Source organism: Dermacentor andersoni, chromosome 4, assembly GCF_023375885.2.
Source record: "Dermacentor andersoni chromosome 4, qqDerAnde1_hic_scaffold, whole genome shotgun sequence".
NCBI classification, from domain to species: domain Eukaryota; kingdom Metazoa; phylum Arthropoda; class Arachnida; order Ixodida; family Ixodidae; genus Dermacentor; species Dermacentor andersoni.
Genome location: NC_092817.1, coordinates 15265875 through 15293012, shown reverse-complemented (window position 1 = coordinate 15293012; position 27138 = coordinate 15265875). Strand labels below are relative to the sequence as shown.

The window sequence follows — 27138 nt, the reverse complement described above, 5'->3', positions numbered from 1 at the left end:
CGTATAGTGAGGGTACCACTTAGTTTCATCATTTTTAATGCATGAGCCTTATTTCTCTCATTTTTTTCTTTTGCATCTGTATCTAACAGTAAAATATTCCCTTCAATCGGGAACAAAATTTTACGCTCCTACGCACTCAACATTCTTGGGCAGTAAGAAGACTATCCCGAACAAACTTTCGACAGCAATAAGTACAGGTACAATTACCGCAGGCGTTTTAGCAAGGCAACACCGGCATATGTTTTCCGTTGTTCGCTCGAACGGTTTCCTCCACGAAATGACTACCTGATAGGCTCTATAGATAATACCAGGACATTTGTTCTGTGACGTCAGGTGGTCACCTTGGCCACAGAAAGGTCAACTTAACGACGCGTGTATGATGCATTATGTAAGTCGGTGCCCTTTATCTTCACGTGCGCCATAAAATACGACATTCTGTGCTGTTAACTCGTGCAGTAAACGTCGGCAAAGTGGTCTGGCAGAGGGCACCATTCCAATATAATTGTTGTTGTTTTCAGCGTCTTAACCAGCTCACGTCGATGTTTGCCAAAAAGCTGTTATGTTGCTTAATACATAATCTTTTACTTCTACCTGGAACGCATCAGTAGATCCCGGGTCCAGCTCTGCCAACGTTTTAGAATCTCTTACTTCAAGTGTTCATCAATAGAAAGAGTCCATTATTTTTGGGAACCCGCGAATATTATTAAATGGGTGTGCGTAGCTGTTACCGGAACTTGTTTGAAATACGTAATGTTTATTTTCATTCACTAGCTTCAACAGTTTTCAAATATGTATACACTACAGATACTGTGATACGCCGCACTTCAGGAGCGGCGGACTCTTTAGCACTGGCCTCATTGTTTCGCGCAAAGATACCAACGCATACGTGTGAGGCAAGGACACCATCATATCTATATGGCAACCCGAACAATTGGAGGCTGCAATTCCGAGCAGGGCAAAAACCCGCTAAGGGATAATGTGGCGTTTGCTCACATAAATGACCATCTAGTTATCTCTTGTTTTCCAACGGATGGGCTCTTCTTGTCTTCCTAGACTTCGTCCTCCAGCGCGAACGAGCGCTCAGAAAAACGCAACTTTTCTCTAGGCGGGCCCGCATGTTTGTGTCACGGCGACAGGTCATGTCAATGTCTGCAGCGGTTAATGGAAGTGGTGGAACGGTGTTTGCGCACAGCACTAAAGAAGAAGGCATGTTGTTGGGTCGCTTATTCGTCAGATTTTGCGAGAGTCAAAGGAAGAATAGAAGTTTGCTGAGTAAATGCGTTCCTCAGCAGTGAGTACACAAAAATACACAACAGCGACGGCAACAAATCTTCATGTGTTATCCATGTTTCTTACTTACACCTTGTGAACGTTTCTTCTGTCTTTTTATTTTTCAACCATGGAAGCGGTTTTTGGCTAGGTATCGCGCAGGCTTTCTTTCCACAGAAATTACGTCATCTTCCAACGTGGTAGCGTGAAGCTTCAGGCTAAACGAGTAGTCATTTCTGATTCATCTACCTTTCCCGCGGAACGTGCGTTACTTACGCTACTCTTCCTTTCAATTCGGCAGCAAAGTTCGTAAATTTTGCCAGTGGCTTTCTCGAAATTGGTAGTCGATAGATGAAGGCGAAGCTTTCTTGGCGAACCCTATGCAAAAAAGAAGGCAGTCGTACAACCAACTGGCTTTTATGCAGCCCCAGATGTACTGCATCTGATAATGTGCCTTTTGCCGGCTGTGTTCTCTACGAAATTACGCAATGAAGCAACAGACGGTATCTAAATTATTTGCTCTAATAACTATGCTTGGTGGAGCATGGTTTTAAAGCTGAGTTTTGAGGATGGGACACAGAAAGAATACACAGAGTACAGTCGCCGAACTTCCACAGAGCTTTACTGCGGAAAAAAATTACGCGAGCAGCAGTTGCTGCGCAGAAACATTGGAAACAACATTGCCACAGCGCACATTGTCAGAGCTAAAGCACATCATCATGCGTCACATAACTACTGAATGTCCTGATCTGCGCAGATCATGTTATTCAGTAGTTATGTGAGACGTGATGATCTGATGATCTCACTTATCAAACCACCTCGAAAGCAGCATTTCTCACATAATTTTTCTTCTTTCGCAAGTTATTTGTTGTACTGATCACTCTTAAATTGTACTGACCGAACGCCATCGAAGTCGTGGAGCTGTATAATTTGCTTAGCTCCATTTTTGTCAATCGCGGTTTCGGGCTTGACTTCCTCGTAAACTCTCTTTCTTTGTTGCTTTGCATGCATCGGCTCTATTTTTATAACAGATCTATAAGCATATTTTGCTTACATTACATCTAGTGCACAGCAAATCTAAACAACTTCCTTTAGTTTGCTCTAGATTGGTCTATAAGAACGTATTAAATTCTCAGATATATAAGTAATAATCACGTGCAAGCACGCTGTTCACCATCGCGGTATAAAACGCAGTCCTTGCATATCATTCACGACAGAGATCACCGCGGGCGCAGTGGCGAGGGAGATGGTTTTGCCTTCTTCGGGAAGAACCCTGAACCTCTGAAGCGTTGTAGCCACGTACAGGAACACCTCCATCAGGGCCAATGTTTCCCCCGGACACTGTCGCCTTCCTGCGAATGAACAAACGACGGCGACAAAAAAAGAAAGCGTGCAATGCATGTAACGCAGGAAGAATCATCCGACGTCAATTAAAAGTCAGTCTGCATGCGCAGAGTGTTTGTGTATCTCAGTAATCATTTACTTGCTGTGTTTGTCCAGTGGCCAAGATGTGAAGGGCGATGAATTTTCAATTAAGGAATTATTGATGTCCCGCCTACTTTAACTGTTCAATTCTTAGCATTTGACGACGCCATGATATCGCTTTCCAACTGGTGAGTGGTTTTGCAGTGTGCATTCATCACAAGCACTCACGGAGTCTTAAGAAAGTGTATACACTTTTTCAGACGCTTTCCTTGCGGTCCCTCCCAGACCTTTCCTGACCGTAGCAGCTAGCTAGACGTGTGCTGCTGATATTGTGTTTAGAAAAAATTATTGTAGCAAATGACAATACTATCACTGTGGGACATGATTACGACGCAATAGCACTTGAACGGTGCAACATTAGCAGCTGTGCACTATGCAGACAGCTGTCTAGCCTAATATACTTGTTTATACACATAAAAGCATTATATGACGGTACCCACGAAGTGGCTTGTAAAAACCTTCTATGCTGACCACGTATGTCTTGTTCTATTCTGGGTAACAAAAAAATATTACTTCACATAAAACTTCAACATATAATGGCGAAGAGAAGGGAAACATAGGGGCTCAATTTTTATTAATCACTATCACGTAAACCATGTAGGCAATGAAGCAAGGAAAGCATAGGGATTATTAACTGTCGTTGAAATTGAAATGTATAAAGTAATCAAGAACAGGGGAACTAAAAGGGGACGAAACGATTACTTGTTGCTGGTGGAGACTGAGCCCACACGACACAACAGCACAATAGCAACTGCGGAAGTTTCTAACGCGTGTTGCGAACGATTAACGCGAAGGTTGTCGGTTGGGTTCCCACCGGGGACAAGTTATCTTTTGGTCCACTTTCATTTCTCTTTTCTTCAGTATATTATACTCGGTTTCAACTAAGGTGAATTACCCTTATGCTTTCCTTGGCTTCATCGCCTGCTGGCTTTATGCAGTCCTGATTAACATGTATTGTGTTGGCTCACTAGCATCTCTAAAGCACATCGATCTGTTAATGGAATGGTGAAATGTATGTAAGGAATTGTTCGGTTTACTTTATTTACGTAGATTTTGCCACTCAGTATGTGCGACTGGGTTCAATTTTACGCATCGCCGTTAGCTGTAGAGCCTTTATTAACCGCTTTACTTATGTTTCGCTTCCCATAGATTCACACATTGGGGTTAGATCACGCAATAATTTATCGTCATAACGCTCAGATACTGCATTTAGCACAATGTTTGCTTAACTTTGGCGGTGCCCCGCTGGCTTTCTGTAGCAGTGGCGTGCCGCGCGCGTTGGCATATTATAGTACGGCATCACTTATAAGAAACACGGGTGACACGGCTGTTTGGATTCCGTTATGAAATGCCTGTCACAATGGGGCCTTACCCGCTCCAAAAGGAAGAAACGCCGCTGGCTTTTCTTCCACCTCGGTGCCGTCAGCGTTGAGGAATCGCGTCGGGTCATACTTGAGCGGCTCGCTCCAGTGGACGGGGTCGTTATGAAGGCTCCACAGATTTGCAACAACCATTGTACCAGCAGTAACGTAGTACCCGCAGATTTCCGTGTCGCGGCCTGCGCTGTAATGTAAAGATGCATACTGCAGTTGTCTACATCACCTGCATTGTTTAAGCGATAAACAAATATCCGCATCTATTATATAACAATTTACTTGTGACTGTCGTAGGAGGTAAGAAATTGCATTATTTCTTTTTCTTTTAAACTCAGTATGCAGCTTTAACAGGCACAATACTTCATGTAAACCAATGTAAGATCCTTGGCTGAACATACTGTGTCGGTCTAGGTCCACTAACGGGAAACGCTTCGGTGGCTTAACCGCACTTGTATTTATCATTATTTTTGTTGCCTTTTCTCAGCGCAAGGTAGCTCAGCGAGCTGACGTGCGTCTAGTAGACTTATCTCTGCACTTTGAATTCGTTCGGACGCCCCAACAACTGGGCTTAAATGCGCATTGTTCGACAATGTTTTGATCACGCAAAGCTCTACAACATACAAGGTGCTAAACAATGCTCAGAAAGGTGCTCAGAAAGAATTACAGCAAAATACAGGTGGCTACTTGGGCAGTGCACCATTCAGTATAGCCCGCAACATCCTTCCGTTCTCAGATTTTTTCTTTGAGCTGTCCGCGTGCGTGCACACATTCTGTGCATCTTTGCTTCCTCTTTTTGATTCTCGTTATGCCCTGTTACCCTGCTCACGTATGGGGCAGCCAAACAGGCGCGTTTCTGGGTAACATCCCTGCAATCTCTTTCCATTTTCTCTAAGTACTTAGCGGGTAAGCTAAGAAAGTACTGGCGCCGCAATTCTAATCTCAACGTCATCGACACTTTTTACATTAATGCACTTACGCCCTCTGCACGCCGAGAGGCGCCGTGGTCCTCCAGCGGAGCGCCTCCAGAATGCACGCCATAGTGAACGGCGTGCGACGCCTGTCCTCCCAGGCGGGCGCCGCCTCGCGTCCAATCGCGGCGTCGATTTCGCGCTGCACGCGTGCTTGCTGGCCGTCGGGGTCACTGGCCGCTATGTAGAGGTTCCACAGGACAGCACTTCGCACAGTGTTCGTAGCTGCGCTGTAGAAGTTGACTGTGCTGCCCACGAGCGCTGACACTGCGATTAAACTCGGATGCTCACATACGTTGATCGGCGTGCCTCATGGAAGTATTGAGTATGTCCCTTATTCCCTACATATTCCGCGGTAGCCTATTGACTATGGCGTTGCGCTGTTGAGCTTGTGGTGACGGGTTTGATCCTGGACGCCCATGCAAATACGCTCACGTACCGTGCATTGGGTGCACGTGAAGGAACCCTAGGGGGTCAAAATTAATCAAGACACATCCGCTACGGGGTGCCGCATAATCAGATAGTTGTTTGGCACGTAAAACCCTAGAATTTAATTTTTTCCCTATGGAGCGGCTACGAAGTAACGATAGGACCACACTTGCTTTTTAGTAATGTTCAACAAGAACCAGTCGTCCACTTTGAACTTAGCTCGACCTGCAACATAACAAAACAAACGCACGGACATTTCCTTTATCATGAAAAAATAGAGACGCACGATTGCAACCATAGAACGCAATTTGGCTCTGCACGATTCTAGGGTAAGCGAGGTCAAGAACTCAGAAAAGTGGGTGAGATGTGATGAAATAGTTATAAAGGACTAACTGTAAGCTCGACACCTATCCGCTGTCGCAACTTATGTACTGGTTGCTGCTGGAATGAACAGAATGATGAAGACCGGTAATGTTGAAACACAGAGAGGTCAAGCGAAGGGCATCGCGTCTACGTTGACCTTTAATTTTCTCGAATAGGCAAGTAATACAAATCTCTGGTAGAATACCGATGTAATTTCCTACTAGAAAGCCCTTTTCCGCTCGACTGAACTAATTGGTGCTTGGACGCGATGAACATGGTTGAACAGTTAAAGTATGGTAAAAACTTAACCTTTCGCAGCACTGTATACATCGCTAACTATGTTAAGTCGTTCGTAAGGTGCACATGCACAAGCACATTGTTGAATTCGCTTCGCCAGTTCATGCCGGTATTGCTGTGCTACGCACGTTACGTTGTGTGCGTCGGTTCTCAACTTATTCTTCTCGTAGAAATCGATCGTATGTGCCATGATTTCTAATGTCATTCTACACTCCACATTATCACTTATTGCATTTAGCGCTCAACTATACTTGACGCTTATGAGAACTTACGAGTAAAGTGAGAATCTTTCCCTTTGTATTCTTCAATCTTCCTCAAGTATCCGTCTATGAAATCCTTGTCCGCATGTTCCTCCATAGTGGCTCCACGTTCCTGCACTTCTTTTCTGCAATACACGACGTACAAATTACTCGAGCTATTTATCTCAGGTCCAGATTCGCGGGGTTCTTACACATGTCTGCTCGAGAAGCAATGTTTTCGGTGCTGGGAATTTTCTATTTTTTGCTGTTATTGTTTGAGAAAGAAAACTTAAACACCGCGAATACTTTACCATTGCAGTAATTGCTATCCTACTGCACGTGAATCCCACAACCCACCAAGAAAGCATGGTGCTGACACGCCTTCTGAATGGCAACGCTCAGATGCTGAGTACCACAGTAGTGTGGGGCCGCATGATTGTACAAGGCATCCTGTCAGCGCTGCATGCCTTCTAATTACAACTAGAGGATGGCTAATTATCGTCGCACTGAGTGCTCTGTTGAACTTCCTTTCTGCTTCCTCAAAGTCGCACAGGCTGAGGCCGCAACAGGGTAAAAAATAAAGAGACAGGATACAAATTCCCGAATTGAGCGAAATTCTCCTTTTTTCAGCTTTTTACTTGTTTTTTTGCCTTAACGACTGTGGCGTAGGATATGCCTCTAGAACAGCAAGTCACGGTGCCAGGCTCGAAAAATTTTTCCGTCTAGAGGACCCAGAACTAATGCAGGCGTTATGCCATGCAAAGCAAAACTGGGATATGACAGCTGGCGCGTTTCCGTCGAAGGTATTCACGACAGCAAAAGAGCGCAAAAGGCGACACAGACAAAGGAGACGAGACACATGGCATTAAGCTTGTTGTGCTGACTTTGACCTGAAATTGTCAGTTTGTGCCTTCGGTGTTCTTTAGCCTGATTTCCCTTTCTTTTCCTTGTTCTGCGATAAGCTATTAACCTAAAAAGGCTTTAACTTTGTAAATGAACTCACCTGATAAATTGAGCGAGCTCTTGCAGGACATATTTCATGGCATACAACTGCGTCCCTGGCAGCCGCGCAGCCACAAAGCGAAGTGCAGGTAGAAAATCTGTGGGGGAAAAGAAGTGTGCTTCGCGCAGCAACTTGCTCAGCATGCCCTCGACGTAGCGACCTTTTGGATCACCCAGCTCGTAGCGTTCACCGAAAATCAGAGCTGAGATGTTGTTAGCCACGCTGGAAGCGAGCGCATGGGCCACCAACATGGGCTGCTGCTTGCCTGATGCAAGCACAGCTATAAAGCACTGCGCCTCTTCCTAGCATTGGATGAGAGACAAAATAAATTGTTATCGGTCGTAATCATCTATAATGTTGCAAGTTACACAAGAAAGAAAGGAGAAATAAAACAGCTCTATGAGCAAGATTTCCTGTTTAGCTTCAGTGGAATTGGTCTGACGGGAGGATGCAGAAACAAATTAAGCATATAGTTTCCGAATTATTGACAACAGCCGGAACTTCTGATAAACATGCGCCATAGGTAGCGCCTTACGTCACATGCTCGTGTAAACAACGCAAGGGCGCACTCGTTAGCACCACTTTGTTTGGCATTTGCATAACTCAGTCTACTGTCAAAAATAGGGTGCCCGCGTCTGGTCTTTAATCATTTGGAGCCCTATACTCTCCTGCCAATTATTTTGGCTTCGCTTGCCGTATTTACTATACTATAAGGTGCACTTTTTTTCGAAATAAGTTCCTAAAAGATGGCATGCTTGTTAGATTTGATTGCGGAGCCCAGACAACAATAGTGACAAACTATTGTTTTCATTATAAGTTGCTATCAATTCACAAGTCGCTGCGGAGACGTTATTCTGGACACTTTCAAATTCGGCCATGTTGTTGAATTCGCTATCTAGCCATCGCTGATTACCTCAAAGAGCGGGCACGCCAACAATTCGATGGCATAACGATGTTTTCCAATGTCCAGAACAGCACCCCGGATGTAGGAAGATTCGTAACATTGTGCCAGCTCCGAAAGCTCACGGGGCACACTTGGTCCGCGAGGCGCTTAGGAAATGCGGTATCAGAAATAACATAGAAGGCAGATTAAGATAAGATGCCCTGGGGCTGTTGAAAGTGTTAAGCCTGGCGTCGGACAACTAGGATGATTGGTGCCTGGTTCGTTGTAGCTCAGTTCCGTAAATATTGTTTTTCCAAGCCAGAACATATCGTTATGACTCTCACTCTAACCATGAAATACTTCTGAGTGGAATATGACGGGCATTTCGTCTATAATTTCTTAAAAGACTCAAAATCGGGTATCCGCTGCAATCGGGTGTTTGTTTCTTATTTATTTTTCTGTTGAGTAATAATCTCCTAAGTATTGCAAGAATGTTTCTCTAGAAATGAAGAGACAACTTCATTCTTAGATTTTATTTCAATACAGAAATTAGCATTTCTGTTGCACTTCTAGTATGATGCATGATGGCCACATTTCGACCACATATAACACCGCTGGGCTTTAAGAAAATGTATAATGTTTAGGTTTTGGTGGAGAAAAGTAAAAAACAAATAATAAACATTAGTGAAAATTCTGTCTTTCTTCCACAATACCTTTTAGAATTGGCTTTACTCACAACACTGAATGGTTCTCTGGCGAGATGTTGTTGAACTAATTCCCTTATTTGAAAAGGGCGTTAGATGAATGTTAAGTGAGCAAGATTGGATAATCTGCTCACTTAACACGCCTTAAGAGGAAGCTTTAGTTCCGGTGTTCCTATCTAGATACATGTAAAAGGAGAAATCGTTTCTCTCGGCATTAACTGCACCAAATTTCGTGAGGTTTGTTGCATTTAAAAGAAAAACTTAAAATCTAGTGACTGTTGGTTTCGAATTTTTTATTTATGCTGTAAATTTTTTACTAAACATTCGCAAAAATCGAAAATTTTCAGGAAACGGAACTATCAAGTTTACTACTAACTAACTCGGCAAGCAAAAATGGTATCACAATTCAGTGAATTCCATCTGATAGTACATCTAAAGCGAACAAAAGTGATATGTTACACACGAATCTAAAAAAATCGATAATATGGAAATACAGCTTCTGCCGAACCCTTCTGAACAACGTAACAAATTTACGTAAGATATACATTGACACACTGAATTTGTCCGCTTTGAATGATCTAATGGATGCCATTTACAGAACCGTGATATCTGTTCTTGACGCGGTGCTATTAATTTGTAAACTTCGTGCTTCCATTTTTTTGCACTCCCGAATTTTTGAAAATATTTCTAACAAAATTCAAACCATAAATCGATATTCCGCTTCCAACAGACACTAGAAGTTAACTTTCTCTCTCAAATACAACAAATTTCATTAAAACAGTCGAGGGGTTATCTCAGAAAAGCGTTCTTGCGTTTTGCACGTATTTGAATGGGCCGCGTCTGAGTTGGGCTCCACCCAGCTAAAGCTTCCTCTTAAGCAAACGATAGAACTTGAGCGAATGCGTGCGTTCTAACTACAGTAGTCACAGTGGTCATAGTGGTTATTAACACTATGAGGTTATAATATGAATGACAGGCGTCACTCTGCCCATCATGATTATATGACTGTACGGATGAGGCGACATTTCCTTTCTCAACGAGAGTGCACACCACACAAGATGAACGTGTAACCTAATAAGAGCAATAACTAACGTGCAAATAATAAGACATCTGTCATTCACACTCAGTCTTACGCAAGAGTTCTTCCTTCACGTCAAACATGCTGTATATTTTAATACTTTCGACTCTCTCACTTAACGCTATATGCAATTCGAAAATGACAAATCTTACTTGGATATGCTTCTCCATAGACTTCCTTGCAAAGCCAAGGTTTCTCAACACGTGAAAGCAGTACCTCCTGTTCACTTGCCATGATTCTCCGTTGATAGATGCGATGCCTTGTGTCAAGCAAAAATGACATTCAGATATTCTAAGCAAGGTATATAGACAGCTGCAAAAGATAGCTATCTGTCGATATCGCCATACCTTCTATTCCAAGGTGACGAAATATAAAATCATTGGGCCGATATAGCACATCTGGATTTGACAGTCCCTCCTTGATGGATGCGAAATCGTTCAGTATCAGCACATCCTTGCAGCCAAGCCGAATCCTGAAAATTTTGCAGTGCATTGACGACCAGCGTAAGACTTCACTGTCTCAAGCAAATGTCGCCTGTTCTGGCTTCAGATTGTGGTAGACGGCCATATTCTGCTCTAAATGGCCGTTTTTCTTTTTTCTGCAAGTACGTTCCGAAAAAGAGAGAAATTGCTTGTCCGTAATAAATTAAGGATAGAATATTAAGTCTATATCACTGCTTAAATTAGTGAAATAGTCAAAACAGTGATGTTCTTAAGCAGTCCGCTTCTCAAACTGCTAGCACTAGCATAAGACTGTCATATAACTTGCGATCCCTGCCTGTCATCAGTCATTGGCGGGAAGTGTGAAATCTCATTAGACGTAATATGACTCGACATTTGTCATCTTTAGTGATGCTTATGCGTAATAATACGCACTGCGGGCCGCGAATTTCTTTAAAACACCATCTAAGAGTCCAGGGAGACATCTCGACAATTTCTCCACGTGTTTTACGGACACTACATCATCTGAGCTTAACTCTGAAGAGCGGTGACAGACGAACACGTATCTCTTACAGTCTACTAAAGCATCTTATTTTCTATGGTTGTTAAATATCCCCTTGGCTCTTCTCCTACGTGCATGTCGTTTTAGAACTTCCTCGATCAGACTGCCAATAAACCCGAGCATTTAACCCTGCGTATCAGTGTACAAGTATAAATGTTCATCTGTGATAGCCTATGGAAGTATTTCTGTAACTGTTACTGGCGGAGACATGCGCACAGCTCCACTTTTCCCATCAGAAAGATTTAATGAGGCTTTTTCTTGTCCTCCAACTCTGAGTGTCCCTCCGATGCTTGTGTCGAATTGCCGGTAGGAATGCGCAAGTTTTCACGAGGGGCGCAAGTTTGAAGATCAACGAAGTATGAGACACGCGTCCACATAATCTTTCAGCCGCTTCTTGTATGTGAAGAGTATACCAGCGTATATATGGGAAATTGCAACCAGGATGGCACATCTATTAAAGTAACTACTCATATATTATCCGCGGCGATAGTGTTTTGGTTGTACTGCTATACTTACGTCGGTGAGTCATGTGGCTACATTACTTTTAGAATTCAAAGCAATTCCTGCGAAACATGTAGTGTAGTAGTTGGACAACGCACTCCACGCAGTGACCCAATTTGGGCGAATCCCCCTTATTGCTGAGCACGAGGTAACCGGTTAAATTCCTTGCCGCGGCGGTCGCTTTTCGATGTGGGTGAGATGCAACAACGCCTGTGTTCTTAGCTTTAGTTTTGCTTTAAACGAATTCCAGCTGGTCAAAATTAATCCGGTGCCCTCCACTGCTGTGTCCCTTCATATATCACTCTGTATTTTGCGACATTATTCTTCACAATTAAATTTAGTTATTATAAACCTTTCTTATGGTTCGGTTCTTTGCTAGGTTACGCCTGCCCCCCCCCCTCCCCCCTCCCCTCAACGGGCGCGTGCCATACTTGAGGAAGAACAACTCACATATGGCAGCGTTCGCGCGTCGTTGCGATTACAGATGGCCGGCGGCTGTGTTTTGCTCCTCACTTGCTCCTTCGACATGTTAAGATAATAAACGGTGGCTAAAACTGAGAGAAACGTCTGTAAATACTAAAAATCTTCAATCGTCAACCATGCGAAACCATTAGGTCCACGTTTTACAACCGTTAAGTACCACCTTAGCTGGACGAAAAAGAATATTGCGCCACATATTAATAAACCGTTTATCAATTTCTCCCTCTTATCAGCGAGCAAAAAAAAAAAGGTCATCGACAGTATACTTACTTTATTATGGGTCCGTACTGTTTGCTTAGTTCCTTGAAGGTTGTGTGGTAGGGCTTTCGTAGGAATGGAAGATAGCCGAGAATAGGCACTCCCCCAGGGCCAGGCGCCGTAAGCTTATTCTTCTGTCCTACGTTTTTCTCACGAAAGCTGTTAATCGCCAGCATAGCAGCGATGATGATAGTAAGCCAAGTAGTAAACACCATCCAGCAAGATCCCCATTCAAATATCTGAAAATGGCAAATGTTTTACAAAGTTGCCGTGCTGCTTGGGTGTTAATTAAAACCATGCCTCCCCCCCTGCTCGTCATTGTTATTATCATCATCGTTTTCTTCGTCACCATCGTAACTATTCCCTGCAACCGTAGACAGCTCACAAAATCTTCCTTTGGACCTTTAGAACTTCGGCTTCGTGAGCAAGTACGGCCTACCATCGTCGTCATCATCCTGGGAACGTCCTGCTTCGGTAAACACAGATTTCCAGTCCTTTGACAGAACTCCTACCTCTCACTGAGCTTTTGAAACTCACACGCCGGTTGAGCCACCGAATGATAACAGGCACACTTGCGTTAATTACCACCCACCACGTCGACTTCACGTCAGGGCTTCGTTGCGATACCGGCAGCCCGACAAGCACGCCAACCTCACAGCCCCGCTGCTGTTACGAGCTATGACACGAACATCCGTCATAGCTTTTACTGCACATCTGAAGGCGACCGTTCAAGAAAGCGCACTCCGTCGTCAGCAAACAAAGTTCCGTAAAGCACTACACGAAACCACGGGCGCTCGATGGAAAGAAAGACCAAGCTAAAGAACGTGTCACAGCCAATGCGAAAACACCCGTGTGCTTAGATTTAGTTGCACGTAAAAGAACCCCAAGTGGTCCAAACTTCCGGAGTCCCTCACTACGCCGTACCTCATAATCAGATCTGCTTTTGGCACGTAACGCTCCGTAATTTTTTTTTACAGCCAATCAGTCCATAAAACCTACAAGGTCACAACGCAGTCGCCATGTCACCTGTACTTGTCGGGCAGTCAGTACACATTCGATACAAAGAAACCTCAAAAATATATGTAAATAAAGTATTTTTGTTGCTGTTTAAGAGGGCGCTATGAATGACACAATAAATTAGTGGAATCTGCTGTCTTATAAACAGTTTCTGTCCAAATGAAGAGCTATTACAGCGGCGAGGTGATTGCGCAAGGAGGCATAGGTATGCTTTCGCTTCTGTATATATCTTTCGCTTCTGTGATTTCGCTTCTGTACATCTTCCATGACAATCATAAGATATGTTGTGGGCAGTGTGTCGACAGAGAGCTTTGTAGCTTGTGGAGCGTTTAAATGCAACGCGGCAGCTAGCTGGGTGAATCGGCACATCTGCACTATTTCTTACAGCGCTCGCATCAAACACGGACAAAGAAGAGAGATGTAACACGAGCGCTGACTCACGACTAAATGATTATTACTTACAAACAGCCTTATACATAGAAAAACACATACATGCATGCAGCCGCGCACCATACATTTCCTCAACCAAAAACGAAACAAGACAGAATAGGTGCAAAAAAAGATAGTGGGATATTTTCAACAGTTAGATACTTCTAAAAAACATTCTTCCTTGTTGTGTAGTGCGAATGACGCCTGGTTTACGCACCTGCCACCATATTTATTGATTAGGTAGCCATCTTAAATGAAGAAAGGTAGGCCTCTGAAAAAAGATACTTTTTTTTTAATGTATCCAACCGTTAAAAATATCCCAGTATCTTGTTTTACCGCTCTTCTATCTTGTTTCGCTTTTAGTTGAAGGAATGTGTGGTTTGTGGGTGTACGCATATTTTAGCTTTTCTATTTGTATGACAGTTTGTAAGCAATAAACTTTCATTTGTGAGTCAGCGCTCGCGTTACATCTCTCTTGTGCGCGCCGTAAGTAATAGTGCAGATGAAATATAGCGCAGCTGACAGTCGCATCCAGGAAAGGACCCTTCTGTTTCGGTCTTGTTTCCGGGCGGCACACTTTATCTCGTGCTGCTGAATTGCCACTGCATATAAAAATAATATTTTTTTTTTTGCTCTAATTCTACAAACATCACGTTGCTTGAAAATACACCTATGCGGTTTCGGTACATTCGGTTGTATTTACTCCTTCACATTTCCACAACGCGATCTTGAATCTCTCGTCGACTATACGAATAACGTAATAATTACGTGCTAAGACTTGCCATGTGCAGTGCTATGTCGACGATAGAAGTTCCTCTACCAAGGGGAAACAGACAACTCTGTGCCACTTCTCTGTGAACTTTGTGTGAGCTATGCTCAACTGCATTCCTCATATTTTTTTTACGTTGATCCTTAAGTATTCGTCGCATGATTTCCATTTTTTGAAGAAACCCTTGACAACTACTTCTTGCATGGCTCAGAGAAGAACAGAAGTGGCTGGCATCCCCTATAATATATCTCCTGTGTACCCACAACTTAAAAAATAGAGTAAATTCTTCTAAGCATCCTATGAACAACTTGGCACATATTCTTATGAATAGACGTAGACAGTGAGAGTGTACCTCTCGCGTGGTAGTCTCGGTTTCTGCAGTATGAATTCTTTTGAAATGCAACACACGTGCTCTGGGTTTTGGCGAAAGCTTGCCCGATCGTGTCTAATAATGGCACAGACGTGTCCGGACATGGACGTTTAAGAAAGAGGGGAAACTAGATAAAAAACTAGAAGGTTAAGCAAAAAAGAAAGCAAACGTCTTTTGTTTGTTTTTACCGTTGCGTGCAAACACAAGACCTGATTTTTTTGGCCACTGGGTACAGCTACCGTGCTATCCTGATTTATTTTGAATATTTTCTACTTTATACTTATACTTGTCGGTACACATACTATACCCATGTCCAGGAATTTTAGACATAGTCCCGTCGGCAATTTCTTGAACTTCACCGCAATACACCAGCCTGACTCAGTGGACAACATTTTCAAAAAGATATATTTCAAAAGATTAGTCGCATCTAAACAAGTTTCAAATGCCAATATCGCTAGCCTACTTCTTTATAATAAAAGAGACAATTACGGCACTCATTCGTAACTTTGCTGCTGCTTTATAGTAGTCTTTTGGTCAAGACAAAAACGCTGCTATAGCGCCCCTACAGTAGGCCGACTCAGCTTCAAAAATACCTATGCTATTAGGAGGAACGGCCGTTTTGACATTGCTACAAAACCTTGTCGAAACTAGGTCTATTTTTTGAAATGTAGTTTTTGAAAGTGGGGTCGATTACAATACGCTAGTATGTTGCAGCGAAGTTCAACAGACTACCAAAGGGGTAATGTCCACAAGATTTCTCGGTATGAGTGCACCCTCAGGCGTGTTTTTCATGCCTCGGCCCCTGTGTAGCATTACCCAGTTTGCTTTGTCTAAATCCACAATGTACAAGAAGAATCGTGGAAGGGAAAACTGGAATCTGTCTGACTGTATAGAAAATACCTATGGAGCAAACCGACACAGATCTCACAAAAGCAGCTGCGCTGACTACCAAAGTAACATTGCTCCCGGTCCAATTATCCTACCAGGCATTACGGCGTAACCAAGTTTGTTCTACCAACTAAATTAAGCAGGGGCTTACAATAGCTGGTATTGAGAGGCCGAATTGTTTGGCATCTATTCGACACTTCAGGCAGCAGTGGCAGCGGGCGGTTCTACGTACATCGCCTGATTGTCTTCTTGCCTATTCGCAGAATCTACCGAAATCGGCCGCCATCCACGCATCTCGTAAAGACTCCTGCAGTGCCGCCTTCCTAGAAAAATCAGTGACATGACCCTTGATCCTGATATAAGCTCGGCGCCGCGTGGGAATCAAGTACACTTCTGGCAGCAGTGGCGGTGGACAGTTCTACGTACATCACCTGACTGTCTTCTTCCCTATGCGCAGGTTTGTTTGTTATTCGAATTTTTGCTATGAACGGTTCTACTGCCGTCTTACCGCCGCTCCTGCTGCTATTGCTTCCCTTCACAGTGTTTACAGTGTTTACAGTGTCTGCAGTTCTTGGAAGATGAAGACTGTTAGGATTTATGAGACGTGTAATCAATGTTTTCTGAAAGCGAGGATTTTATTACATGTGCTGAATGTCATTAATGACATCACATTGGAGAATTCATGGAAATAAATGGACGCATCCACACAAGGAAGAGCAAGAAAGCTAAGAAAGCTATAAAATGTCAGACCTGCTGCGTGCCCCCAGCCTGTAACAGCTATAAGGCTGATCAGCCGGTTTGGTTCGAAAGCCTGAGCAAACAATTGACACAAATAAACAAGCGACTGGCTGATTTTGTCGTAAAGGTTGATGAATTACAACAGACTGTGACGAGTATTGAGCAATACGTTCAGCACATGTCGGATACGCATGACATGCTTCGAGAAATCAGTGAAAGACTCAGCAAGGAGATTAAAAGCCTTCGCAAAAGAGTAGACATGGATGAAACCAATCCCGACAAAAAGAAATTATCAGGCTAAACCAGGAGCTAAATGTCCTTCAGCAATACAGACGCCGCTTGTACCTAGAAATTCATCGCGTGCTTGTCATTAAGCAAGATGTCCTGTCGAAAGTTAATGACCTTAGAAAGAAGCTCGATCTATCTTCCCTGTCCCACTGTGACGTTGAGCGCATGCACAGATTGCCGCCACATCAGGGGAAAACCCCGGTTATATTGAGAGGTTTGGTCTGGTATCTGTGAAAGATGCATGGATTGCGAAACGTGTCGAACTAAGGAGAAGAAACGATGACATTCACGTTTTCGATAACCTGACTGCCTTAAACGAAAAAATTCTTGGGAAGGCAAAGACTAAGGTCAGTGAGCTGAGTTACAAATTTTTCTGGTCGTCCGATCGAAAAATTTTTGTCAGGAAGGAAACCGCAGCACGTGCGTTCGGAATTCCATGTGAATATGACTTAAACAACACCGTGTGAAACCTTTCCTAAGTGACCTTCTCATTTTTTTAGGAACAATTCCGTGTATCACAACGCCGAGTCTTTTAATAAATAAACAAAGAATGCTGATTTCCTTCCTGAACCCTAATTTTTCTTCTATCACCTCAACGTGCACCGTATGAGGAATGAGAGTGAGGAAATCGAAAGTGAATTAGTACATTTATGCTTTCATTTTGACATTATGGGTTTCACAGAAGCTTGGTTTTCTTTTAGCGCTGAAGTACTTAACCTTGAAGGATACAACAATGCATCTGTCTTTCGGAGTGGAAAACGTGGTGGGGTTGTATAGCTGTATATTAAACAAAGCCTTGCTTGTGAAATTTGGTATGATGGTTGCACAGTATGCACTAATTATAAAGTAGTTAATGTGATACATTGTAAGATCGCAATAATACTTGCATACCGACCCGTGATGGCAATACTGATACATTTCTTGATTATATGGAAACCCTTATTCGACGTGCGTCTTCCAACAAGTGGTTTGCGTTGTTTTATGGTGACCTAAACCTAGAAATTTTTAAAAATAAACCCTCCCATATAAAAATACTGGAAATTATGTTTTTGTATTAGTGTGAAAATATTAGTGATTCCACTAGGATACGTCGGACATTAGAAACGCCTATACATGTCTGTTTCCCAAATTTGTTGGCGGAAACTGCTTCGACTGGAGTATATTCCTTTGGTGTAAGTGACCACTTGCCGTTGTTTGCGCTACTGAAAATGACTGGATGACACGACCCACCAAGCTACCTGGGAAGAGATATAAATGATACAAACATTCACTACTTTCATTCGTTAATGCTTGACTGCAACTGGGATGACAGCTACCAAGTAACTGACCACACGAAGGCGTAAAACTTGTTTATAGACAAAAGTGCTTGCAATTAGGATATCACCTTTCCATATGTAATAGTAAAGAAACACAAGAAAGCAAAAGAATAATGGGTTGCAGTAGCGCTCCTTAAGCGAATAAAGATGAAAAATGAGCTGCTTCCACATTTTTTGTACGCTTAAGAACCAGGAGACCTTTTAGCATATAAAAAATTAAAAACAAATTGAACGTGAACCTGAAGAAAGCAAGAAGAGATTTTTATGCCTATGAGTTATCCAAAATGTTAAATAACTCAATGTTGATTTAGGATTTGGTTAATGATTTGATAGGTAGGAAGAAAGCTACCATCCCCGTGTAGTTAAATATAAATTATGTTCACTAGATTGGCAAGTCACCAGGTTAGTTTAACTTGCATTTTCAGGATACCGGCTCAATAGGTAATATGGCAGAGATGATTGATATTAAACTTGCCAAGTGTTATATTCACAGTTCACTACCTAACTCTGTCTTTTTTATATCTTTTTTATCTTGTTAGTTAACTCGAAGTGGGGTCTGGCATAGGCTTTCTGATGAACAAAAGTTCTCCAGGCGATGATGTTATTACTACTGCTCCAATTAAAGTAGTTATTGATTCGATTAAGGAGCCATTCACTTAAATCTTCAATCGAATTTTTCTGACTGGTATTTTTCCAGATGATTTGAAAATAGCCTCTGTAAGAGCAATTTTTAAAGGAGCAAACAAAGATGAATAAATAATGACCTTCAAATATCCATACTGCCTAATTTTTCTAATGTTGCTGAATGTTTAACATAACAGACACTATACTCATATATTAAAAAAACAATGTGATTTTTGAGCAACCGCACGAATTTCAGTTTGGGAGGTCGACTCAGACAGCACTACCACACATCAAGAATCACATACTTAATAATATTAAAGGAAAACAACACTGCGGGGATCTTTCTTGATTTCCGCAAGGTGTTTGATTCCTTAAAGCATAATATTTTGGTTAGGAAACTCGACGTTTTTGGTACACGTGAAACTGCATTTGCTCTAATGAAAAGCTACCTGAGCACTAGAGGACAGTATACAACGATTCATGATATTAAATCTGACTTAGGTATTATCAAGCGTGGTGTCCGCATGAGTGAATCCTCGGCCCTTTGCTATTCATTCTTTAACTAAACGACATAGTAAATATTCATTTCACTTCACATTTTGTCATGTATGCAGATGATGAAGTTTTTTTCATAGCGTAAATTTACAATATGCAGAGGAAAAATCAAATCGCGGGTTACACGAACATCGTATAATGGGCAAACTATCTTGTTTATTTGTATTGTCTACATCGTACTTGCTTGTTCTTGTTATATTTGCTTTTTTCGTACATTGAATTATCATGTAAGCCGGACGCGCTTAGGAGCAAGAGCCCCTGTCAGGCCATATAGCCTTTAGCTCTTGTTTCCTCTTTGTGTAACAAAGAAAGAAATAAACTTCAAACTTCAAAAACATGGCTTGTAGCCAATCAGGTAGAATTATAAACATAAAGAAAACAAAATTTATGCTCTTCCGGCCGAAAAATTAGCTAGCAAGTTACATTTCTTTGCAATCTTATAATGAAATCATCCCACAGGCGCACTCGCGTGAATTTCTTCTACTATGTCTCCCAAGTGATCCGGGTTGTTCTGGCTATGTAGATAACGTTCGAGTTAAAATATCAAGGTCCGTTTGCCTAATTTGGTGCGTACATCTTCCTCAGGGTAGGGTTAAAAGGCGGCTGCATTTTTCACTTATTCATTCTCAAGTGATGTACTGCATTTTGGTCTTGCAATCGAAGCTGGGACAAAATGGATGCCGACAAACTGTTATCTCTGCAAAAGCTTGCTCTACGCCTAATACACCCTACAACCCAACACGATGTGGCACTATTTTGTGCGCATAATGTGGTGCCCTATTTATATTGTTATGAACATCAACTAGCAGTGCTAGCTAGTATTTCGGAATATAAAGCAAGATTCCGAACTGTTGTATCATATCTTCCTGAGCAGAAATATTTTGCATATTTGCGTTCTGTAGCACTTTTCCAGCCAATATGCCGCACAAACTATGAAATGCAGTAAATAAATAACCAAATTATCTCACTATGTTATAAACATCTTGAAGTCATAAAATATGCAAAATGAACCAGTAACATATTACAACTATGTAGGAAGAACTTTGGCCGAGTATTAAGAAATCGACTATCTGTATGTAAATAGAATCTGTACAACAACGTATTGTCTCGTGCCATGGGTACCAAATTAGGTGCAAATCTGTATTACCACATTTGTGAATATTTCGTTGTATTTTGCTAATTGCTTGCTTCTATGTATACATGTGTCAGGTGTTTGACATGCATTGATGTATAACTAACACAATCATTGTGTGTGGCTTAAAGAAAAGAAATGGTTTGTGTGCTTTATTGTTTATTTTGTTGTTGATGATGTGCCCAATCTTCTTTGTACGTACCATATTGTTTGTTTCGTGTTCTACTTTGCTATACCTGTTCAAAATGCACAATGAAGAGCAGGCCCAGTCAGGAGACAGAGTGTCTCCTTTTGCCTCTCTTCGTAGGCATTTCCTGAAATGTCTGAATAAGAACGAGAAAAATGGGGGAGGGGGGCGAACTAGAAAGTAAACTAAAACGTTAGAAAATATATCGAGGTAGATGTCAACTTTACTTTCTGCATGTGCATTATTACAGCGATCGCTGGAATGGGCTTCTACGAAATAGCATCGAAGCATGCTAGCGACGGAGGCGAAAATTTTGCACTAGACCTATTGATGAAGGTGAACAACCCACGCTGAAGTGCGAGAGCCACTGCGATTTACGGCTGTGCTGAGAATGAGCACTGCGAGGAAAACTTGTTTAGTGGGCAATTTCGAGTTAATGAAAGCTAAGCAGTATAATGAAGTTCCGGGTAATATAGTTTTCAATACTCACGTATGAAATGAAGTTCTGTACTCTCCCAACGTTCATGTCCATGGATGCTGGAATACGAAAAATCTTTCGAAGCGTACTGCTGCTTTCTCCAGGTCGTCACACTAAAAGAAACAGCAGCGAATTGTTATCGGTATTTGGTGTCACTGGTCGTCGTCGTGAAATCCTCACAGAAAAAAAGTGGCAGGCCAATGCAGTTAGCCCTGAGCTCACCGCTATCTCAGGATTGTCCTCCCGTGGTAGAGAGGAGGCTAAATATTGTCACATGTACTTGTTTATCTTTATCGGGTGACCGCGTTTCACCCTCTTACAAATGTTATCACTCAGTGCAGGACGCGCCTGCAACGGATCAACCTTAGAACACCAAACAGCCGGCGCATGTGCTATGTACAAAATGCTTTAACTTTAGAGACATAATTTGCACTATCTCTTTCTACTTGTGCTTTCTACTTTCTACTCAACCTTTAAGGAAAACTATCTCTTCATCGCTCAGAGAGATAGAAGGAACCCTGGTGCATTTTTGCTGCAAGCACTTGAGCAGGAGGAGGAAAAGGAGGAGCAAATAAAGAGAGAAAGCAGGGATGTTAACCAGAATTGCGTCTGGTCGGCTACCCTAAACCATATCACCTTGCACTGCCTCCTTTGTTGTTTTGTCGTGGTGTCCCAAAGGCCAACCGGCCTACCGATCTTTTGTTAACCTCCAATCGCGACAAGATATCCGATTTTAAGCACAGAATGGCATTCGCGAGCGTTAGCGCTGGCACCATTACTCCTTGCAGATTGCACGCAGCATTTTATATTTATTGTGGCCACAAAGTACTCTATGTTTCATCATTACTACATTCCGATTCCCTTTTATTTTCATATTATCGTGGTGGGCGCTTGAGTAAGTCTTTCCTTCGTTTATGCATACGCCGAGGTATTTATATTGCTTGACTATGGGCATGACTTGCTGTTGAATTGAAACCGCGTTATTACTCGTCTCTTCTATTAAACATCATAATTCCCAATTTCTCTGTGCTATACTTAAGGCCCAAACTTGTCGCTATGTTGCCACACATAATTGCAAGTACCTGTAAATATCTTGCATTGTCCGATAGTAGCACTATGTCATATGCATACATCAATCAAGGGACCTTCTGTTGCACCATTTGTCCATTATAGGTGCACGATAAATCAAATCCTAATTGGCTGTTGTCCAGTTGTGATTCTGTGCTCTTAACATAAAGATCGAACAACAATGTAGACAGAGGATATGCTTGCTTCAGTCCATGGTAAACTTGCACCACATAATTACCTTTTCGACCTTCCCATACAATGTTTCTATATATCTCCCTCAGCAGCTCCCTGAAATCGTCCTCCATGCCTTCGTGCTTAAGAATATCCCATAACAACTCTCTGTCTACGTTGTCGTAGGCTCTCTTAATGTTTAGAAATGCTATCCATAACGGTCTATTCTGAGATACTGAAACTTCTATGCCCTGAGTTAGAACGAAAACATCCTCTAAGCGTCTGCCTGATCTGAACCCATTCTATAGTTCCCCCAGTGCACCATTTATTTCCGCCCATTTCGACAGCTTTAATTTTATAGCTTGCATTACCATTTTATATAGCACCGACATTACTGTAACTGGCCTGTACGAGCTCGTCCTATTCTTATCGCCTTTGCCTTTGTAGGTCAGGTTAATCATGCTTTCACGCCGTTCCAACTGGAACTTTCCTCGTTTTAATGACTTATTCAATGGGAGTAGTCAGCAGTGCTTTGCTCTTCGGACTGAGGTTGTTGATTTCGCCCAGTCCTGCGAGGCTCTTATTAAAGACATTTTCTTCTGCTCCTTTCCACTAAAAGCTTTATATGGTAAATTTTATTCTCTCAGGCTTCCATGTTGATGCAGGATCTGTTTGAGTGTGAACTACGCTTGCTTTTGCACCGAAGTTATCCCTAATAAAGTCTCTGATATACCGCAGCGCATTATCTCCTTCGAAGATGTTACCGTCTTCATCCCTTATAGCCGTCTGAAAATTTTTAGTTAGAGCTCCCAGTGCTGTTACATTGTTCCAGAATCTTTTTGTGCGCCTTTGTCTCTTTTACAAATGTTATGCACCCAACGTTCACTTGTGTATTTAATTTTCTCTTGCACAAGCTCGCTCACCACCCTTTTCTTCTCAGGCTACTTGTTCCATCTAAGGAGCAACTCTTCTTCGTATAATCCCAACTTTTTGGTTTCTCGTTGATCCCTAGACACCTGCTTACGCTCTTCTATAGCTTGCTTTCTTTCCTTGTTCTACCACTTACGTGGTTTCCTCTTTCCTATCCAGCAGTCTTTTTCCTTGTCTGTATTATCTCATTCTGCATAAAGTCTACCGGTTCCTTATATTCCCAGACTGTTGCAGGATATGCCTCCATTTTCCACTCTACGCTTCTTGCAATCTTTGTTATTTGCTTTTTATTGACTTTTAGAAAGTCTGATGCTATTGGTTCGCGTTTTGCGTTAGTATCTGTCCCAAATCTTTAGGTTAAACGTTTATGATCGCTACCCAGGCTATCTTTTCCGTCTTCATCTATCATCATTTGGTCTAAAAGAAAGGAAACCGTGGGGCTCGAGTTTTATTAGTCATTTCATAAGAAGCCAACAAAGAAACACACCAAGAACAACATAGGGGAAATTACTTGTATTCTGTAATTGAATTAAAAAACAACAAATTAACGGGAATGAAAGTGGATGAAAAAAAGAACTGGCCGCAGCTGCGATATGAATCCACGTTTTCGCATTACGTGTCCGATGCTCTTACTAATTGAGCAACTGCGGCGTCGTTGTCCCACCACGTACAGGGTATTTATGTTTATCTACTAGAACTAACCCTGGGAGTGTTAGCCAGCGCCCAGGCGGCGCATGTGGAACATCCTTTCTGCCGAAGGCGTCACATGTATGTGAACCTTTTCGGTGAAGGCAACTAGTCAATAGATCCACACATGCTACCTGAAGCTATCTATGGTGATACACAAATGATTTCAGAGTAGAGGCTTCATGAAACGGCATGAACAAAAGATGTAGGTATAACTTGATATCATGAATAAAATAAAAACACACAGGCCACATTCGTATCCTAACTGCGTTCAGTTGTTTTTTCATCAACTTTCATTTCCTATAATTTACTACCCATTTAGATCAATTAATAACTACAAGTAATTTTCGCTATGCTGTCCTTGGTGTTGGGTTCTTATAATATGACTGATAAAAATCGGGTTCCTCAGCTTCATTTCTTCGCGTTCATTACATAGTGAGGGTATCGAATCCGGCAGCATTGATGCCTGATGTGGTTTTTGATATGTGCCGTGAAGTAAATTATTTCTAATTATAATTAGTAACATTTTGTTAATTAGTCAATCGAGCATTCCGCTTTATTGTGCAAGCAATGTCGGCCTTTTCGAGTAATCCAGCGCTGTAATTATATTTGTATTTGCCCCGGACTATCTTAAAAATTATGTTAACCTTAAAAAGCACTTTCATAAAATTTATATGTAAAATAATACAAATTACAAAATATATAATATATTGTGACGCAGCAGTTATCACGACGTTTATGCCGCGTCAAAGATGCGGCAAACCGACAACGCCCACAGCACGGATCACACTCTAGAGCCAGCCCCACAAGCGATGATGAAGAAGAATCCCATATGAACCCCACATGATGATGATCATGTACAGATGACTAACAATAGCTTATAAATTCCCACACTAATGTCCCCTCACGCGAGAGCGGCCATACTGGCCGCAATTCAAAGGGGCGGCAAACGCCTCGTGAAAGGCTTCATACGGGAAACGTAGACAATATCAGCGGCGCGGCAGCGGCGGTTATGTGGAACAATAACTGGTACCACGCGATAGTTAACCGGAGAAGTCTGCTCGAAGACTCGTAGGGGCCGATGAACCGAAGCTGCAACTTGTTACACAAGCCAGGAGTACGAACTGGAGTCCGGCGAAGCACTTCCTCTCCAAGGCGGAAGCACACGACGCGATGAGAGGCGTCGTAATGCTGCTTGCGGTCCTGTTGCCGTGCTTCGGTGTTGATGCGGGCGAGCTGGTGACAACGCAGAATGCGGGCACATGTTCTTCACAGGAGGATGGACATTGATGGACAGTTGGCCCGAAGAAAGAGACTTCAAGACAGGAAGAGGGCGAACGACCATAGACAAGGTAGAATAGCGAGTAACCGGTCGTACGTTGAACGGCGGTATTTTATGCAAAAGTCACGAATAGCGAAATTGCGTCCCAGTTTCTGTGATCCGGTTCGATGTACATGGATAGCATGTCTGACAGCGTGCGATGAAATCGCTCTGTGAGGCCGTTGGTTTGCGGATGGTGACTGGAGGTAGTCTTGTGGGTGGTTCCGGAAGCTCTGAGTACTTCGTCTAGTAGTTGCGAGAGGAATGCTTTCCCACGGTCGCTCAGGAGGACGCGAGGAGCACCGTGAAGCAGTATTAAGGATTGAAGTGTGAATTCAGCAACTTCAGAGGCTGAGGCAGAACTCACACAAGTTGTTTAGGCGTAGCGTGTCAAGTGACCAACGGCTGTCACAATCCATCGTTTACCGGTGAGAGTCACAGGAAAAGGACCATACAGGTCAATGCCAACGACCTCAAATGGTTGCGACGGACAAGGAACCGGTTGCAGTTGCCCGCTTGGAGATGATGTAGGGAGCTTTCGACGCTGACATAGGGCGCAGGAAACGACATACCTCGCTACACTGGCGGACAATCCAGGCCAGTAGAAGCGACCTTTGATGCGGTCATAGGTTTTTCTGGAAACCAAGATGACCAGCAGTCATGTCGTCGGGAGAAGCCTGCAGGACATGAGCACGCAGAGAGTGTGGCAGGACAGGAATCCAGCGTTGACCGTCAGGGGGATAGACATGACGGTACCGGACGTGGTTGTCAATCTTAAATTGCGTCAGCTGTCGACTGAGGCGGGCGTTAGGCGGGCGCGAAGCTCCTTGAAGGTGGTCTATGATGCGCCGACAGTAAGAGTCGGCAAGTTGATGAGATTGGAAAGATTTGTTGTCGTGTGGAGGCATCTCGTCGACAGTGGCCAACAAGAAACCATGTGAGGAGGGATCGTGCGAAAGCTTGTCACGGATGATAGTTTGAGGTTCATTGCATGGTGTCGTAGGAAGCGGACAGCGAGAAAGCACGTCTGCATCTTCTGTTCGACACAAAATCGAACAGAGCCGTCTTTTTTTCGAACCAAAACAACGGGGGAAGACCAAGGACTAGCAGAGGGGCGTATTATGTTCCGTTGAAGCATGTCGGTGACGTTCTCGTGTTTTTTTTCCGCACTTGTAGGTAATAAAGTCGTATTCTTGCCGACAAAGAATCCACTGATCAAGTCATCCAGACAAGTTCTTCAGCGGTGAAAGCGAGCATCATGCATGATGGTCTGTAACGATCGTAAAATGGCGGCCGTGAAGGTAAGGTTGAAACTTCTGCACAGACCAAATGATAGCTAGGCATTCCTGCTCCGTGATAGTGTAATTCTTTTCGGCGTTTGTGAGAACGCGACTTGCGTACGCGGCGACCCTCTCAACTAAACTGTCGTCTCGCTGTAGGAGAATGCCACCAATGCCGTGATCACTAGAACCAAGCGTCCTTCCTTCCCTTAGATCACTATCTCTCACTAGCATCCGTATGCAGGAGGGTAGGAGCTGCTTCATCAAAATGGCGTAGTACTGGTTCAGATGTGAGAGCGCGCTTCGGATGGGCGAACGCAGATTCACATTCGGGAGACCACACAAAGGGAACATTAGAGCCCAGTAATTTGTGCAGGGGTGACGCTATTGAGGCGAAGCCTCGTATGAATCGGCTAAAATAGGAAGCGGGGCTTAAGAAACTACGCAAATATTTGGTGTTTTCGGGACGAGGGAAGTGCTGAACTGCGGAAACCTTGTCAGGGTCAAGACGAATGCCATCTTTGCTCACAATGTGACCTAGTACCTTGATCGTCT

At 42.9% G+C, this 27138-nt stretch overlaps 1 protein-coding gene across 2 annotated transcripts; it reads right to left on the bottom strand.

Moving 5' to 3' along the window:
* Window positions 1–1864: 1864 nt before the first annotated feature.
* Window positions 1865–21292, bottom strand: LOC126535770 (cytochrome P450 2A12-like). Of its 2 annotated transcripts, XM_072287751.1 has the most exons (9): window positions 21139–21291; window positions 12348–12574; window positions 10442–10566; window positions 10247–10353; window positions 7430–7731; window positions 6460–6572; window positions 5107–5365; window positions 4127–4317; window positions 1865–2621 (listed from the first exon to the last, which is right to left on the bottom strand). In XM_072287751.1, the coding sequence occupies exons 1-9, from the start codon at window positions 21178–21180 to the stop codon at window positions 2440–2442; spliced, it is 1548 nt and encodes a 515-aa protein (XP_072143852.1). In that variant the 5' UTR covers window positions 21181–21291; the 3' UTR covers window positions 1865–2439. The 2 variants fall into 2 exon arrangements, with proteins under 2 accessions (XP_072143852.1, XP_072143853.1); XM_072287752.1 differs by lacking the exon at window positions 1865–2621 and having other exon boundaries at window positions 4152–4312; window positions 21139–21292.
* Between the last annotated feature and the right edge of the window lie 5846 nt (window positions 21293–27138).